The 18,733-nt window shown below is 40.7% G+C and overlaps 1 protein-coding gene across 1 annotated transcript; it reads left to right on the forward strand.

Annotated features, from left to right (window-relative positions):
* Nucleotides 1-236: 236 nt before the first annotated feature.
* On the forward strand, nucleotides 237-14,138 carry SLC7A11 (solute carrier family 7 member 11). The gene is made up of 12 exons (XM_032955030.2): nucleotides 237-773; nucleotides 943-1,069; nucleotides 1,182-1,297; nucleotides 1,889-2,014; nucleotides 5,660-5,759; nucleotides 6,197-6,241; nucleotides 7,283-7,406; nucleotides 8,886-8,989; nucleotides 9,425-9,521; nucleotides 9,687-9,836; nucleotides 10,698-10,875; nucleotides 12,042-14,138. Exons 1-12 carry the CDS (start codon nucleotides 479-481, stop codon nucleotides 12,104-12,106), a joined length of 1,527 nt encoding a protein of 508 aa, XP_032810921.1. The 5' UTR covers nucleotides 237-478; the 3' UTR covers nucleotides 12,107-14,138.
* The last annotated feature ends 4,595 nt before the right edge of the window (nucleotides 14,139-18,733 follow it).

Raw genomic sequence — 18,733 nt, forward strand, 5'->3', positions numbered from 1 at the left:
AAAGGGCTATAATTTAAAGTATAAATTCACGCATGCTGATGGGTTGTCATGTTATACGTTTGCTCATTAAGGGTAGTACACGATTTCCTGTCTGGACTACGCGTGTTGACTAATGGTTACTCAGCATAAATCTGTGCAAAAGATGACTCACGACTATTTTGTCAGCAGCTTTTTTTTTGTCACAACCAATAAGAAAGTGCGCACTCGACAAACCGAAGACCGAGAGAGAGACGCCCAGTGTGCGGAGTCACGGTGCGAGCATTTCATAACAGGGCTGTCGCTTCTTTCTCCGTCAGTCGGAAAGAAGTCACCCTCGGCGCTTCGTGTCTTCACTTGCTCGTAACTTTAAAAAGTAGCAGAGAGGGTGCGCGCGCGCGCGTGTTTAATTTCACACACACGCACACGCGCGTCTGTCTCTCGTCTTCTTCTTCTTCGTGACACGGTGGCACCCACCATAGCCTCGGGTGACTTTCAAACGATGAAAAGTAGACCGCTTACGCAGCGCGACGCACGTGAAAAGCCGGAGGTAAGGAACGCTTTGGCGCGGTCGCCCCCCGAGTTGAGCGGGGGAGACGGGGACCCTCTCGGGAAAAATGACTCGGACCGAGTGCACCTCAAGAAGAAGATCACCCTCGTGCGTGGCATTTCCATCATTGTGGGCACCATCATCGGCGGTGGGATATTCATCTCGCCCAAGGGTATCCTGACGAACACCGGTAGTGTGGGCATGTCGCTGGTTGTCTGGGCAGCGTGCGGTGTCCTGTCACTTTTTGGTAAGTGTTACGATATGTCCGTCGTGCGTTTTAGTGTTGGTGTTTTTTTGTTTGTTTGATTTATCATCACGTTTGAAGCAAAAGTACGGTTCATTTTTGTTGCAATTCACGTTCATCAGGCATGATTATAATCAAATGCGATTTTCTTAAGATGTGTATTTATTGGTAGGTGCATTGTCGTACGCTGAGCTGGGGACTTGCATCAAGAAGTCTGGAGGCCACTACACCTATATCCTTGAAGCGTTCGGACCTCTGCCAGCTTTTGTCAGATTGTGGGTCGAGCTCATCATCATCAGGTATTGTTTTTTTCTAAAGGTGCACTTCATCAACTAATGGTAAAACGTGGACCCATCGTCCTTCACTTATGTTTAATTGCGTCGTGTGCTCTCTCTACCTCTGTCTCCACAGACCAGCTGCAACGGCTGTAATAGCACTCACATTTGGGCAATATATTCTGCAACCGATGTTTCCTCAGTGCCACGTCCCTCAGTTAGCAGTGAAAATTGTCACTGCCCTCGCTATCTGTAAGTACCAAATCATTGCAATAAATTGTTAATACAGTATTTGCATATGAGCAACATTTGTAGGATATCAATGTTGGTGTACACTGCGCTTGTCACGTACGTATAGTATACAGCTAAAAACATGTTTTGAAATATAAGGTAAGAAAATAAAATGTGTTAATAAGTACAACTTAATACAGCACTCTAATTATGATTGATGTCATGACGTCGCATTGTTAAGATTCAATCAAGCATTCAAATCCTTTTTGAGGAAAAATTGATGATTTGCAACTACAGGACAACTCATTACCCACGACTCCAGTTATCTGCATCAGCGGTAGGGTCCGTGAAAACTATTACCTGTGGCCCTATTCTTCCTATTATCCACAGGTATTTGGAATTTCCAATTCTGCTTTTTTGGATTGGCTTTGTATTCGTGATATCTGCGATTATCCGCAACTCTTTTGCCCACAGATAAGTGGCGTTAAACCGAGGATAACCTGGTGGATAATTGGATCCGTACCGTTGGTGATATTCAATAAAATTAGTTCTCCTGTACCACCAGCATGTAAGGATTGTAATATTCTATACATTATCTCGATCTGCCTCCAGCACTGGTGATGTTCATAAACAGTTCAAGCGTCTCGTGGACAGCGAGACTTCAGACGTTTCTCACATTCTCCAAGCTCGCTGCCGTTGGAATCATAATCATACCGGGCATCATACACTTAGCCAAAGGTATGCCAACAAAAATACCAAATCGGGCACCGATTTTACTGAGAAGCACCGCGCATTCGTAGCTCGGCATGGTTGTCCACCTGATGTCTCTGGCTGACTGCCCATCACGGCCCTCTTATGCCCCTGGTGCAATAAACGGACTGACTCAGGAGGCTGCATAGAGAGGGCTGAGGATTGCATATAACATGGCTTTTGATGTAATGTAGGCTGCTTAAGTTTGAACAGTTCTGCCCAGTGGCGATCATTCCGTGGAAATCTACAGGACTGCTCGGGTTCCTAAAACTCAATATTTACCATTTGTGGATTATCAAAGCACATTTTTAAAGAAAGAAAATAAATAAACATTCGTGTGTTTTTGTTGCAGTTGTTATCCTAAATAATGTAATTATAGCTCAACAAAAATATTAAAAATGTGTGGCCTTGCGGGTTTGTGCTGATGCACTTTTTTTTGTTATCGAGATCACTGAGTACAGGCCCGAAGGCCCAAAATGTCAAGTGGCTAACAACAAACAACATTATGCATTGTTTAATAGACGAGGGGTTAATACGTTTATTGAATTTAGCAAGGTTATAATCGCTTTGTAAAAGCGAGGACGAAATGGAATTTTTCGAAACGGAGCAGAATGAGGAAAGACGTGGGAAAGACAGAAGGTTTTGTCTCTAAATATGGCGGTTGGACATAACATAGAGGAGGCATAATAGGTCTGATCAACTGAGTCTTTAACAATGAGTGACGTTCATGGGAACCCGAGTCATGGTCATGTAGAGTGGCAAAGGAGAGTTGCTAAAAGGGTGACTAACCGATGGACTCTTGGGCAAGCAAGTGACTGCATTGATGAGTGCTGGGTCATCAATCACCTTGACTGCTTTGTGTTGAATACCATCAAGTATAGAGTACTCTGTTACTGGGTGATGAACTCCAGACATAACAATATTCCAATATTGTCATATCTGGCCAACGTTGTGCTTTGTATAGTAATATAATTGTTCAGTTAAAGAAACCTTTGGTGTAGAAAAAAAACCGCCAAGCTTCTTCCGTTCCTCCTTAGCCAGATTACGCCTTTAAATGTATCCACACGAGATAAAAAAAAAATCTGTCATCAGACGAAATGGAAAAAAATGTCAATGGCATTGGTTTTAGCGATTAAGAACACAAATGATGTAACTTAATGCATGTTTTTTCGGAAGCATAACCAACGGGAAAAACCTGGCGATGCTGTTTGAAGACACCTCATGTGAAGCCAACACCTGCTGTGTTTGCTAAATAAATATTTAATAAATCCCCTCTCGTTGGGGGTCGGTGACATGCAGCAGTGTGTCACCACGTGGGGAGCGGTAGTGTAGCTGTTAGCGGGCTGCGCTATGAAATCGGCGACCCGAATTCGATTCCCCCTCAAAGCCAACACCAGTGACGGCTATATGAACCAGTCCCGAGTCTACACTAGGTTGACTCAGCCTTAAATGATTACCTGCTGCGATGCGTAAACATTGTCACTAGAGAGACAAAGGCGGTCCGGGCGTGGTGTTGGCCACCTCCACCCCCGTCGTGTGCGACTCGCTAACAGCACTTGCCACAACTGCCTGTTAAAGGCTAAACGCGTCATCTTTGTCTCGTGTGTCCACGTGACCACAAACATTGTCAAGTAAACAGATTACTTTAAGAAGGAATACAATCACAAAGCCGCGCGTCTTCACTATCGTGCAAAAAGTAGGTAAATAATTATATTTTAGATAAGTTTACATGTTTTGATTTAAAGCTTTCGTGACTGCAGGGATTCATATTATTGGTTCTTTCGGTAAAGTCACGTAGAAGGGAAACAATACAATAATAAAAATACAAAATAATAAAATTCTCACGACGTTTCTACTGCAACACAAGCAATCATCATCAGGTGTGAAAACCACAGCAAGAAAATTTCTAATTTCAAAAGAAAAATAAAATTTCAAATTTTCTTGCTGTGGTTTTCACACCTGATGATGATTGCTTGTGTTGCAGTCGAAACGTCGTGAGAATTTTATTGTTTTATATTTTTATTATTTTATTGTTTCCCTTCTACTTGACTTTACCGAAAGAACCAAGAATAAAATAATAAGTTGATGAAATAAAATAACACAATAAAATTCTCACGACGTTTCGGCCGCTTGTGTTGTGGCCGAAACGTCGTGAGAATTTTATTGTGTTATTTTATTTCATCAATTTATTATTTTATTCTCATTCTACGTGGTGACTTTACCAAAAGAACCAAAGAAGATGAATCCTTGCAGTCACGAAAGCTTTCGATCGAAACCAAGAATAAGTTTACATGTGTTTTGCATTTTCAACGTTTTTAGTTTTATACAGGCCACCCCTCGACGCGCCCCACTCACCACCCAACGAGTTATCGAGATTTGTAAAAAAAAAAATCGCACACGCGAAATAATACATGCCCCATACGCAAATCCACGGTGATCGTGGGTGACTCTACAGTCCTTGTATTATGTTGGCGAGTCCTACTGAGGACAACACGAGCCCACCATTGCATTTCTCCAGGAACTACTGATGGGGTCTTTTCTTTAGCGTCGTACACAAAGGCTGAGTGGCGTGGGTTTCTTTTCTTGTTCTTCTATTCTTTGTACACGTTTCGGTGTTTGCTTAAACTTATGGTCTTCCGGCACAACTACCTTTGTCTCTCCAACGCACCGGTGTGCTGTACTAGTAACGAAATGGCACGCTCTTTTTACGTGACAAACCTTACTAATTGGCTCTGTCGGGTGGTGGCGGGTTTAAGGACACATGCATGGACCTTTGTCTCCATACTGCTGATACTGACCACACAAATTGGACCATTGACTCATTTACCTCAAGGGAGCGGGGGAGGGGGGAGGTAATAAACGTGGATAAATGTGACCATAGTGAAAGTTTCTGCGTGCCACACACACAGAATTAAGATTCCCCAGCAATGTGTCGCCAATATGTAACAGTCACCTAGATAGAAAATAAAAACAAATTAAAATTTCAAAAAATAATTAAACTTTAAAGTAAAAGCAAAGAACCACGACGTTTCGATCGCAACACAATCGCTTGTGTTGCGATCGAAACGCCGTGGCCTTTTTCACTTTTAATTTTAGTTTAATTTAATTTTTATTTTTTTTCTACGTGACTTTACCGAAAGAACCAACAATATGAATTCCTGCAGTCACGACATTTTTAGGTCAAAATATGTAACAGGTGTGGTCATTGCGGTGAGAAGTGGCGCTCATATTGGCGCCAAGCTAGTAGCGTGCTCGCCGGAATAACAACGAGATCGTCAGCCCGAGTTACACACATACATACAGGTACTGCAAGGGCTAGTTCTGGTACTTCGCACTCATACCAGTACCTTCACGGTAATTGAATGAACCAGTGGTGTGGTGTTAACCAACCTCCTGGTTACCTTAGTCTCTGCAGGACTGATGTTTATACGTTTACACTTGGCAGTCAACTAAAATAGTTCGATAATGGATTATTTAGACGCCGCTTGCTTGCCACTGACTTTGTCCGTGGCAAGGAATCAAACTCAGATTTGTTGGGAGCGTCAACCACTGCACCCCACCCTCAACAATACACAGCACAACCATTTGAACCATCTGGCAGATCTGAGCAGAATGTGTTTTTTTCCTCTGCAGGTAACACAGAACATTTCCAAGATTCCTTTGTCGGAAAGGAGGTCGGGCTGATGGGGCTTCCACTGGCGTTTTACTCTGGCATGTACGCCTACTCTGGCTGGTGAGGCTCACGCATGAACATCGCCAGGTCCAAATCCCGCCACACAATTCGAGTACAACAACTGCTAAAAGTCTACAGTTTCTTAGCTGTTTACCCAGGAAAGCCTCAAGACTTTATGTCAGGAGTGTCCTGCCAAAAATATTTGTTTTGCATTATGGGTGACGTTGCTGCCATGCCATTTGTGTGATTTGCAGGTTATGTTTCAGCCTTGGGATGTTTGGCCAATACAGGTTGCATTGTTTTTATTTTTAAGCTACGGGCGCAAACTGGAGAACTCACAGGAATCCCATGCAAAATAACATACACAGAAAGGCACCCAATTCTGGAATCTAACCCAGGAGATTTTTTTTGTTGTTGTGAGGCGTGAGGATTACCACCCTGAAACACTGCCACCATTGTCCAAACGTTGATGCGTGTGTGCGTGTGTGTTTGTTTAGGTTTTATATGAACTTTGTAACAGAGGAAGTGGACAATCCAGAGAGGTGAGATTGTGTAATGGTCACAACACTCTGCAGTGTGACGTAAGGCAGGGAAAAAACTCGAGTACACAGCAGTTACTTGCATATAATGTGTGACCAAATAGAAGTGTGGACATTTTATTTATTTACTTCATATCTGTCTTTCTACATAACATATTAGAGTGTACACTTCAACCTCATCGCCGTGAGAGAGTGCATACTTTCAGCTCAATACTAGCAAACTCTGGACTAGATTCGACATACCATGCAGAATGCAAGCATGACTGCTGATGAGACACCATATGTCGAAACCAATCCAGAGTTTGCTTGTGTTGAACCAATGCTGTTGAAATTATGCACTCCCAGAAGGCCTTTGTGGTTGACAGGAAGTGTAAAAAACCTGTTTTCTATCTTGAGCGACAAATATATTTTTGATTTAAAGCTTTCATGACTGCAGTGATTCATAAATAAAACATATATTTGTCGCTCGAGATAGAAAACAGGTTTTTTACACTTCCTGTCAACCACAAGGCCTTCTGGGAGTGCATAATTTCAACAGCATTGGTTCAACACAAGCAAACTCTGGATTGGTTTCGACATATGGTGTCTCATCAAAAACTAACGGCTTCTTGCTGTTGGGTTTTCACACCTGATGATGACTGTTTGTGTTACAGTCGAAACGTCGTGAGAATTTTATTGTTTTATATATATTTTATTATTTTATTGTTTCCCTTCAACGTGACTTTACCGAAAGAACCAAGAATACGACAAATATATATTTATTCATTCATTTAAATATAACCTGCGCAACAGTGCTAACGATGATTATATGCTACGCATAATGGCAAGCGTGCGATTTCATAATGTGACCATCAGTTATTTTAACTATATAATGTCAGTATACATACAACAATACTGTAACCATAGTACATCTTGCTTTGTGTTTTCCTGATTTTTTTTTGTCTGCTATCCTAGTTACATCGTGAATAAAGACCAACAACGATAAACTTGCATTGAGTGCGTCTGCCAATGTTTTATTAACCGTTGTTTGTTTTTCTGGTTCAGGAACATTCCTCTGGCTATTTGCATTTCTATGGGCATTGTGACCGTGGCATACACGTTCATGAACATGGCTTACTTCGCTGTGATGAGTGGTGCCGAGCTTCTGGCGTCAAAAGCTGTGGCTGTGGTAAGACGACGAGCCCTCCTACAGGATACATTAATGACAGTCATGGTGACCACTCACGTATGCAATGGTGACTCAAATAAAAACACACATTTACGGTATGGACCTTTGCTTTGAACCACACATGGAACGCCCTCCCTGGTTATTTACATAAAGAGCAAGGACGAATTACCGCAGACCTGCAACAATGCAGATAACTTTCATCATTAAAACCTTGGCACATACACAGGTAAAAAAAACACACATGCGTTTATATATAATTATTTTCATTAGAATACGTGATACAAATGTACCTATTAATATATCGTTAGACGTGTACGCTAGATGTAAAGCCCTTAATTAAATACATATCCAACATAATTAAGCTTAGTAAGGAGACTGGTTTTGCACCAGCGTGAATCACAAATATTTTGTTGAATACAATTTTTGGATCGTGAATACGCGAAAATTAAGGATTCTCGACCGTATTTCCATTCACGTTGTCACAAGGAAGGATAACTTAAAATATAAGCGCTGCTCTTAAAACATTTCCTTGAGGAATGCAGCTTAAACTAATTGTCTTTTAAAAATGTAGGGGTTTATTTCCCTCTCAATAACTTTGCGTGCTGTACGTTGTGTTCTTCGGGTAATTGCATGTCATTAGGCAGCACTGTTTGTGTCGGTGTGCTCATCGGGGCCTTTGGAACACAACTCAAAAAAAGTCATTGTTGCCACGTTGCACAATGGCAACGTGGCATTGTGCAATCCACGTCATAGTCACACACCCTTTGCCACCCAAACGTGCAAGTGATTTCAATTGAATGTAGGTGCGCAAAGTCTGCTGTGTCACTTGTTTGAATGCATGGACAGAGTCGTAATACTTGGTCCTGAGCAAATGTACTGTGTTCTTTTGACCAACATTACTTGTTCCAACTCGGTTTAAGTCAATGATGCTCAGCAAGTATTATTGGTTTTATAAGGCGGCCAAGACTTTTTGTGTTTGGGGTAACAGAAGAGTTACTACTCTTTGTTTTTTTCGGTAAATTTACGTAGGTAAATTAAAATTAAAAATAAAAGAAAACAACTACATTTTATTTTACCTACGTGACTTTACCGAAAAAACCAAAGAGCATGAATCCTTGCAGTCACGAAAGCTTCAAATCTAGAAGAGTTACTCTTTCGTAATATAGTTTAATGGCTGTATTAATTGTGGTTTCACACGGTTAGAGTCTGGAGGAAATTTTCTCAGTGGAATGTAAACAGCTACTGTATTCGGATTGTCATCGTCATCAGTCATGGCCAATCCACTGCTGGATGATGGCCTCCAAAAGCTGCCTATATATATAGCGATATGGTGCATACTTTAAAGCATCATATTAAGTAAGAACGAAAGTATAACAGAATCCTACATTGCTGATAAACAAAACAAATATTGATTAAAGAGGCAATGCTGCACGAATTTCAACAATGGTGATAAGAGATGTATTTTTCTCTGTATTGCAGACATTTGCGGAACGTCTTCTGGGGAATTTTTCCATCACCGTTCCAGTGTTCGTAGCTTTGTCCTGCCTGGGATCCTTAAATGGAGGAGTCTTTGCAATAGCAAGGTAACATTTAATAAAATGTGTCCCCCAGTGTACAATACCACTTAAATTATGACTCACGTCACAATGTTGCCATTGTGTAATAGTTAACAGAATGGACTTACAATCCGGAGGTTGCCGGTTCAAGCACGTAAACCACGGTTAGACGATTGTTAAGTCATGTGTAGTGTGGTGGGGTAAAATGTGGGAACTTCCACAAGATGGTCTGGCTAGCTTGGAAGATGAGACCAAATACTCGTGCTACTTCTGGCAAATCCTGTACGACGTCTTTAGCTCTATGACTCGTGTCCTTTTGTACGCCAGCAAAAGCTTATTATTGCCGTGTGTTTTTGGCCAACGTTTATACAAACCCCGTCGAATATGAATACGCGGTTCCACAATTTTGCAATACTTTAGCCCAAGTTATTAATCACTACTATGCAATTTGGAAACTTTCAGGATGTTTTTCGTGGCATCACGAGAGGGCCACCTTCCACACATCTTGTCCATGATCCATGTTCGGAAACACACTCCGCTGCCTGCCGTGATCATTCTGGTAAATTAACATTCTCAGGCAAACAGCCACGCCACACAAATTATGTAAGCGCACTTGGCCAGTACATAACATGTTTCCTTAATCTGCACCTGCCAAGGCTTATGTTCATTATGGTTTAAGGGAAATGACCTACTTTATTCTGACCGACATTTTACGTTTTTGCAGTACCCGTTGACGATGCTGATGCTGTTCGTTGGAGACATCTACAGCCTTCTAAATTTCTTCAGCTTTGCACGCTGGCTTTTCATTGCGATGGCTGTGAGCGGGCTGGTGTACATGCGCTTCACACGTCCACACATGCATCGCCCATTCAAGGCAAGTGCCGCCCGCTACAGCACGATGATTAGCCGGACGGTGGTGGCGCATGCCTGTAATCCAGCAATGTGGAAGCAGCCAGGGTTGGTGGATAGGACAAATGACAAATGTTGCGAATTTCATATGCTAGATTGCCAGCAGAATACAGACCACCAAAGAGTGGACTAATATCATCTGTTTCTTCTTCATGGGATAGAGTGTTGTACCTTAGTATGTCTTTTTTTTCCATGTTCTCCAGTCTTCTTCCCACGTATGTAACATCTTAATATTCTGTACAGAGGACTGCATAGCTTGTCTGTTGTTCCTCTGCAATTGTGAGCTGCAATTTGCATGATGACGTTATATAAAACTAATCATTCGATTTTTTTCTACTAATATTATTATTAGAAAAATCCTAGGCCTAGTAGGAGTGTTCAATACACCGGCCGCGGGTGATTTAAACTACACAAACATGTGCTTTCTGCAGCTGTGAAGTGAAAATACATTGACACTATTTTCCGCATCAGACCACAACTTTCCAGTGATATACCGTATATATATGGCCAGTATGGAAGAGTAGGCCATTGTGCCCTGTAGAGTGAGTCTTTCTAGAACTCCCTCCATTCAAGGCCCTTCCACGTGGAGTGACATGAGGAAGAATGTACGCTGCACCTTTGCCATTGTACATAGAATGCCAAATATGTTCAAAAAAATTTCAGTTTTGCTTTAGTTGTGATTTTTTTCGTTGATGCAGCAATTTAAATTGTTACGTGACATATGAAATGGTGTTAATGATGACTGCTGCAACGTTAATATGAACATGTGATAAATGAAAAATTATTAATTACAGGATGTGATTAATGTGGAATTTCTCATTTGTAGGTGCCCCTGTTCATCCCAGTCTTCTTCTCCCTGTCATGCCTTTTGGTAGTGGCTCTGTCTCTTTACTCGGACCCGGTTAACAGTGGCATTGGCTGTGCCATTACGCTGAGTGGCGTTCCTGTGTACTACCTCACTGTGGTTTGGGACGGCAAGCCCACTGCAGTCAAGCGTGCCACAGGTCAGCAATTGTTTAGCTTGGGTAACCTCGCTCACTCATATGTGTGCCTTATAACGTCGCGCTCATTACACACAAAGCGCTTGCCCCAAGTGAACCACAATGACTTGCAATCCTCGTCAAGGAGCATAAACCATCATGAAAACTACGGTCATCCTCGCAGTGGCTTTTGGCTAACCGTCGAACAAAGACGGTCGCCGCATCGCACGCTTTCAGATGCGCTTCTGCGACGATTTTGAACACTCTTCCTTCTGATTAGTAAGCCTTATTGAGAGCTGATTTTTTGTGTTAATGTTGTTTTTCTTTCCCCCATCACCTCCGATTAGCACGGTACGCTACGTACGGTGCGAAATAAGTTTAACATAGATACATAGCCACAAATACGATGACGCCACTGCCCCCACGATCTCTTTGTTATTCCGTGCTAGCGGATTATCCTGGAAGAGAGGTGGTTTCATCACATTTTAATAACCTTCCATGTGCAAGCAAAAGCGCGGTACACCGTTATTACTGCAACGCATACTACACTATGAGTTACATGTGCAAACTCATCGCATACCTTTCAAAATGTGCAGTGAAAGAAACAGAAAGCACAGACATATACGTGAAATGATGTACATACTTTAATAGGAAAAAGCCGTTGGTCAACATTACACCAATATTGGAAAACAGTCATCTCTTTGAATTAAAATTACCTGTTTTAGCTTCTTATGATTACAGGTTTATGTTAAAGTAAATTACTACATAAATTGGGGCACTGAGGTGGCAAGACGTTATCCCCCTCGCCTGGTATGTAGGAGACTGTGGGTTCGACCCTGACTCTAACGCCTATATATTTGGAGTTTGTATGTTCTCCCCACGGTCGTGTGGATTTTTCTCTGGGTCCACTGGCTTTGCCCTCCACATTTAGAAACATGCGTTTAGATAACTTGGCGACTATAAATCCCCACATTTAATAAGCCACTTCAGTGAGCTCTCAAGTGTGGCCAGATCACCTCGAAAAGAGAACTAATGGCCCATTGGGCCCATTGGGTTTTGCCATGTTTCCTGTTGAGGTTTACAGATATAACTTGGATGTGGGACTTGAACGAATGGCCTTTTAGAATGCTGGAATACCATTACGTAAAATGTTATAACGCAATATGTTACGTGTGTCCTGTGGCCTGCAGACAGGGTGACACGTGTCCTGCAGCTGATCCTGCAGGTGGCACCACAAGAGGTGGCCACTTACTGACCCATTAAGACTCTACACAAGGGCCACTTCATTGAAACCGTTTAAGGCACATTGGCTTTCAGCAGCCGTGATCTATCCATTGACGGATGAAGGTCTTCCCAAGCTGTCACATCTCTCACGGGCTCACGATGCAACAGTCCTGCACACAAACTGATATCGTTCCTCCATCTCTACAATGTACATCGTCTTTTGTGTGATCACTCTGGCTGCCACTATTATTAGTCCTTCTAATGATGTATCCGCTCCAAGCCCACTTATCTTTCTTAACAATCAATATGACGGCTCTAACGTGCATTTGTTCTTAATCCATGTGTTCCTTTTTCTGTCTCTCAGTGTTATTCTAAACTTGTACCTCTCCATAACTTTTGAATACTTTTCAGCTTTTGTTCTAAATGTATTCATCAATGTCCATGTTTCCAGGTCATATGGATTAGAAGCATATAGGTTCATGTAAGCTTAGTGTCATGAGGGTATAATAAATAAAAAGTGGGTCTTACCATGGAAGAAAATTGCACAATTAGAAAAATATATATTTATATATAAGTGTTGACACGTTTGAAACCGTTAGTTTTGTAATAACATATTTAAGATACTTTACATTAAAAAAATTCTGTTCACACTCCATGCCACAAAGAAAGCTCATACAAGTGCATATTTGAAGAATGCCAGATTTTCAGAAAAACCCATTCAAGTGACCCACTCGATGTCGAAAAGCTAGACTTTTTGTCGCAGGTTTCTTTGGAAATTATAGGGATGCAATGCAAAAACAAAGCAAAAGGTACAACATTTTCTACATTTTTAAAATTTACATCTATCATGATATAATAGCTACATTCTTAATGCACTGCTGAAATGACAAGGTCAAAACTAATGTCATATTTTGAGACTCACGTGGCGATGTAAAAACCAATTCGATCGTTTTAAGTTCCATTTTGGATGTAATGGGTTAAACATAATTAAAGGAGTATATACGTATCTCATGAATTTCTAACTCCCAATTTTTGTTATCTCAAGAAAATCAATGGGCAGGTGTGGGACTTCTGGAATGCATACGGTCAGTCACAGACGAGCCTGAGGAAAAGAATGAGAAGTGGGAGAACAACACAAGAATGATTGAAGATGTTCCAGCAAATGGGAGTTTGAAAGCAGAAAGATATTGGCCGATGATTGACAATTCAGATGTGGTACTTCTTTGGGAGAAAGATGGAGCCATAACAAATGATGGGATGTTTAAATTAGCAGAGGAATTTTATGCGCATCTTCATATCTAAAGAATCCTGTAACTTAGGACTCAGATGAATAGGAAGATCCAATTTTCAGACTTGAAGAAGTAAACACTCCCCTCACACAAATGTATTGTGCCAATATTAACGTCCATTTACCTACAATATTTATGCATGACAGTGTATAAAATATACACATATGCTTATTTATTGAATAAATCAAGGATGCTTTGCTACCTGAAGTCACAGCAGCTATTGCACTTACTGTTGTTATTTTCCATTGGATTTTTTTAAAGCATATTTTAGTTCATATATTTAAGCCACTTTGTTTTTTATGTTAAATGTTGTATGATGGTCCCAGTAAAGTACTGTATTATGTACAAATTGTTCACATGTAAATGTATATCTCAAAATTCCCAGTTGAATTTTGGACACAGATGGAAATGAGGATTGCAGAATGATACATGTGGCTACTGGACAAATCAGAGTAATATCAGGCCAGTCACATCCACATAAATCTGTGCTCATGCTGCACTAAAGATAATTTATTGCAATATTTACATGAGAGTATCTTCCAAATGATGGATTTATTTGCCCAAAATAAGCATTTGTATGCATAATCACTCCACATTGCCAGTTATTACCAATAAACTGCAATAACGTAACATGCAAAACATTACTTTTCATCAACTTTTGTAGGGACGATGTAAAATGTGAGTAAAAGTGGGTATAATTATGTTGTTTCTGAGACATGTACGCGTATGTATTAGCTACAATTGCTACTTTAAATAAACTAAAGACTTTTCAAATGTGTGCGAGTCAAATAAAATATACACATTTAAGATTGTACGCAAAATACATCAACATACTATGACTTCAATGCTCACCCACTGAGTATACATGTGGCACAGGTCTTGGTAGCTCATTACAGAGAGGGGCTACATCTTCTAAAAAAAAATGCTTTTTTTTCTTTATAAGCCACCATTATGTTTGCCATGTGCAAAGCCTTTATAACATCAATTTGCACTTTAATCTGAAATGCACCAATTAAGTTGATGCTAAATACTGAAAGATTTGTTTTTTTTTTCCAAACGGTACTTTTAGGGTTTGCATGCATATACAACTAACTGTAATCCCTCATAATGAGTGATCTTGTGCTTTGTTTCTTGCTGCTTCGGTGTTCCAACTGGCCTGCCATTATAACGGAATGTACAGAAATGTGGCAGGCAGACGGCGTTCTCATGCCTGCATACAGTACACTATTATTAAATGGGTGTGATGGTTTATGAGATTCCTCCACAGATTTGCACAGCATTAGCTTACGGTGCGCTACACTTGAATCGAGCTGTCAGTTCTTGTCTGCCTGTGATAGCTTTACCACAAAAACAGCATGCGGCTCAGATAGACAGTTCGCTCCAGAGCTCTGCCTCCGGCGTAAAAGAAGCCAATCCAGGTCTGGGACAGAATCCAAAGATAGGTCCCCAAGGTTCCAATGTTAGCTATCTAACACTGGGCGCCCCCATTCTAGATATGGTTACATTTAAAAAGCACTGTCGGTTTTTGCAGAAATTGGATTAAAATGTCATTCGCTGATTTCAATTTATACCGAAACATGATGAACGATGCAACGTTAATGATGCCATGGTCTAAACATTTTCCCACTGGACTTGCAATCCAGAGGTCGCCGATTCGATATTCTAGTGCCACAGCTGAATGAGCAAGTTTTCAAAATCCCTCCACCTCTGTACACTCGGCAGTATGAATGCTGCATGTGGTGGGGTAAAGTGTTTACATTTCCACCTCTTCAAGATGTCTGGCCTTCGTGGAAGAGTAGGCCAAAATGCCATTCAGAGCTCTCTCTTTTTTTGTGGATGCCCTTCTAGCAACAGTGATCATGAGCAAACAACTGCACCTTTAAATTTAACAGTATTAATGAGGAACAAAAATGTAATTAAAAAAAATAAACAACAGGCAAAATGATGAAAAAACGTCGTTGCATTGGAATAAAATTCAAAAGTAAATGTGTCTATGCCAAGTAATGCAATTAAAAAATGCGGAGTTGAAGCACTTTTATTTTTGTGAAAATCAAAAACATACCATTGGTGTTTTGCTAAAATTGGTAAAAAATATTTATATGGTTTTGGGATAAAATTGTACATGCCTTATAAATGATGCGAAATCTATTAAAAAGGTGGAATCATAAGACAACTTTCTTAACAAAAATAATTTTTAAAAACGTATATGCATTGTCATTTTAGCAGAATTTTTTAATGCAGTTTATACATAAAGAATACGATATACAGCCACATAATATATATAGAGATCAGTAAAAAAATACAATTTTCAGTCTGGTCAGCAATTTACTTAAATCACTTTTGATTTGTCTTCAAAAGTATACAGCACATCAATACCATGAATCTCATTTTATCTGCACCAATGTTATCCACTTATCTGCACCTTTGACAATCCGTGGGAAGGGTCACCCAGAAGTCACGCAGTCATATGAACTGGGACAATTTCGGGTTCCATGTGGCACTAAACAACTTTAAAAACATCGGATCCGTTTTAATATTTACGGTCTTGTTGATGATCACACTGTGCGACAAAAATATATATAGATATTATTTGTTCCTGAGTAGTAAGTGTTATTTCCTAATTGCTTATGCCTCAAAAGTACAGAAAATGGCTATTATTACTCCCCACAAACTTTGCTTTTGTGACCAGGACAGTGATATTTTGAAATGTGCATAATTTCAATGAGCAAACGTGGTGTGCATTTGTGTCATTCATTCACGTAAAGTCCTGGTCACAAAAGCAAAGTTTGTGGGGAATAAAAATAGCCATTTTCTACATTTTTGAGGCATAAGCAAATAGAAAACAACACTTAGTACCTAGGAACAAAAATCGTGTACATGCTATTGCTGGGGTTTGCTACTCCAGCTGATAAATAATAAATCATACTGTCGCCATACATGACGTCACGCGATTTTGGCCGATTTTTGACCCCTCCCCCCCGCTCGTCACACGGCGTCACAAAAAGTCAGACCCCCCTCAAATATGACGTCACAAAGCTCTGCCCCCCCCCTCAAACCATATTTCCATTTTGAAAATATAACATGCTTCAAATCACTTTTAACTATTGTCATTATACTCTTTGGTTCTATTCGGTAAAGTCACGTAGGTAAAAAATAAAACAACAAAAATCACGACGTTTCGGCCACAACACAAGCGGCCTTCATCAGGTGAAGGGACCAGACTGTCTCGAAGACTGCGCTGGAGTGAAACAGAGCCAAGCTCAGACCCCGACCTTTAAGCTGTGTGAGAGGGATTAAGGTGCCTTGACAAAGGAATTAGCATAAAAATTTAGCATTTGATTGGCAGACTTAGCATGATGAAAGGTGTAGCACAGTGATCGGCCACGGCAGTGCACCCGCCTGTGCTGTGAAAGTTTGGGGTACCACTACTTGAAAAAATATACTGTACCAATGAAAATTAGTTTAATGTTTGGTTCGATTTAGAACATCTTTTCAATGGTTGCTTAATTTGAAACCATCTTCTCGGTTGAAATTGTGTCTGTGTTTGTAGATCTGAATTGCCTCGTGAACAAATCTCTGATGAAAACCTGTGGGTTTGCAAAGAACCTTGGTATCGGAGAAAATTATATCGTGATCACCCACAGCGTTGTAACAGTGATCAGCCACGGCAGAAGAATTCGTTCTGCCGTGTTTCAAATCTGATTTGTGCTCGCGAATTCGGTCAGTAGACATGTCGCTTTGTCTCCCCGATATAGCAATCACCGCAGGTACAACTCAATTTGTAAACCCCGGGGTACTGTAAGTCAGGAATGACATCCTTCACGGATGGGATCAGATCACGAATTTTATGTACTGTATTGAACCGGACCTGGATCTTGTGTTTGTTTAGAATTTTGGAAATCTTTTTAGTAACGCCTGCTATATATGGTAGTGTGATGGTTTTGACCAGAGTATCAAGTGGTTGTTTCTGTATGGAGGGAGAAACAGCTTGTACTGCGTAAGTCATGTGGCGCTGCACTCTGATGTTATAGGAAAAACATTTATTAAAAAGGAGGCGTTGGAAAGCTGAAATTTAGCATAAAATTAACTTGAAAATATTCAACGTCTATCTAAAACTGCAGATGTTCAGAATATTATATTTACATTTTCTTAAAATTATAAAATATTTAAAGTAATTATAACTTAATTATATTTAGAACTATTAAAAAAATACCTGAAACTTTGTAGTAGAACGAAGCAAGATGGAGACTACAATTATAATAATCACATTCATTTCACAGAATGAAAATCCCTGGTAGAATCATTAGAGTCAAAATGTTTAATAACAATCATTCAAAACGTTTACAAAATGTATGCTTCTCCATTCTCCCATGGAGAAGCAAAATGCTCCATCATGGAATAAATAAAAGGTGACCCTAGTAAATTTAAATAATCAAATTGTTCATAATGAAAATTAATCAAAATGAGTGTTGTTATAACAATTCTATTTCATTAATATTTATTTAAAGTTGCGCATTTTGATGTGAAGTCACATTTCTCAACCCCCCCTCCCCCCCCCTCGTCACACATCGTCACAAATGTCTGACCCCCACCCACTCCCTAGGTGCGTGACGTCATTTACGGACGGCCCCTGATGATGATTACGATCACGTTTATTAAATCCCCCACACCCACCTCTGCCCACTGAGTACTGTGCCTGAACGTGTTAGTTAATCAGAAGCTCACGTGCGGTTGGGGGTAATGTGTGGTTCGCCGACCTCTTGCAGGACGTCGAAGTCAGCATGGAAAAGTAGGCCAAATACACCCCCCTCCCCACCGAGCTCCCTCCAGTAGAGGCTCTTCTATCAGCAGTAGCGTGAGGACGCCAGCATTCGCAGGTTTGCACCTTTGCATTTCGACTGAGAAAACAGAGCAAAACGTGCATATTGCCAATGTGTTGTTTGTACGTTCGCGTGTGACAACAAGCGCATCCATTCCTAAGATTCGTCGCACTAAGGGGCCCGTCCATAAATGACGTCACGCACCTAGGGGGTGGGTGGGGGTCAGACATTTGTGACGATGTGTGACGATGGGGGGGGGGGGAGTTTGTGAAATGTGACGTCACATCAAAATGCGCAACTTTACATAAATACAGACAACACGTTCTACTTCATTAAATAGACTTTTTAATGTTTTCTCCCATAACATCAGAGTGCAGCGGCACATTAAATACGCACTACAATGACAATAGTTTAAAGCGATTTGAAGCATGTTTGATTTTCAAAATGAAAATGTGTTTTTTTTGGGGGGGGGGGGCGGAGCTTTATGACGTCATATTTGAGGGAGGGGTCTGACTTTTTGTGACGCCGTCTAACGAGGGGGGGTTAAAA

Source organism: Petromyzon marinus, chromosome 16, assembly GCF_048934315.1.
Source record: "Petromyzon marinus isolate PM22_M1 ecotype Great Lakes invasive population chromosome 16, UKy_Petmar_22M1.pri1.0, whole genome shotgun sequence".
In the NCBI taxonomy this organism is placed as follows: domain Eukaryota; kingdom Metazoa; phylum Chordata; class Hyperoartia; order Petromyzontiformes; family Petromyzontidae; genus Petromyzon; species Petromyzon marinus.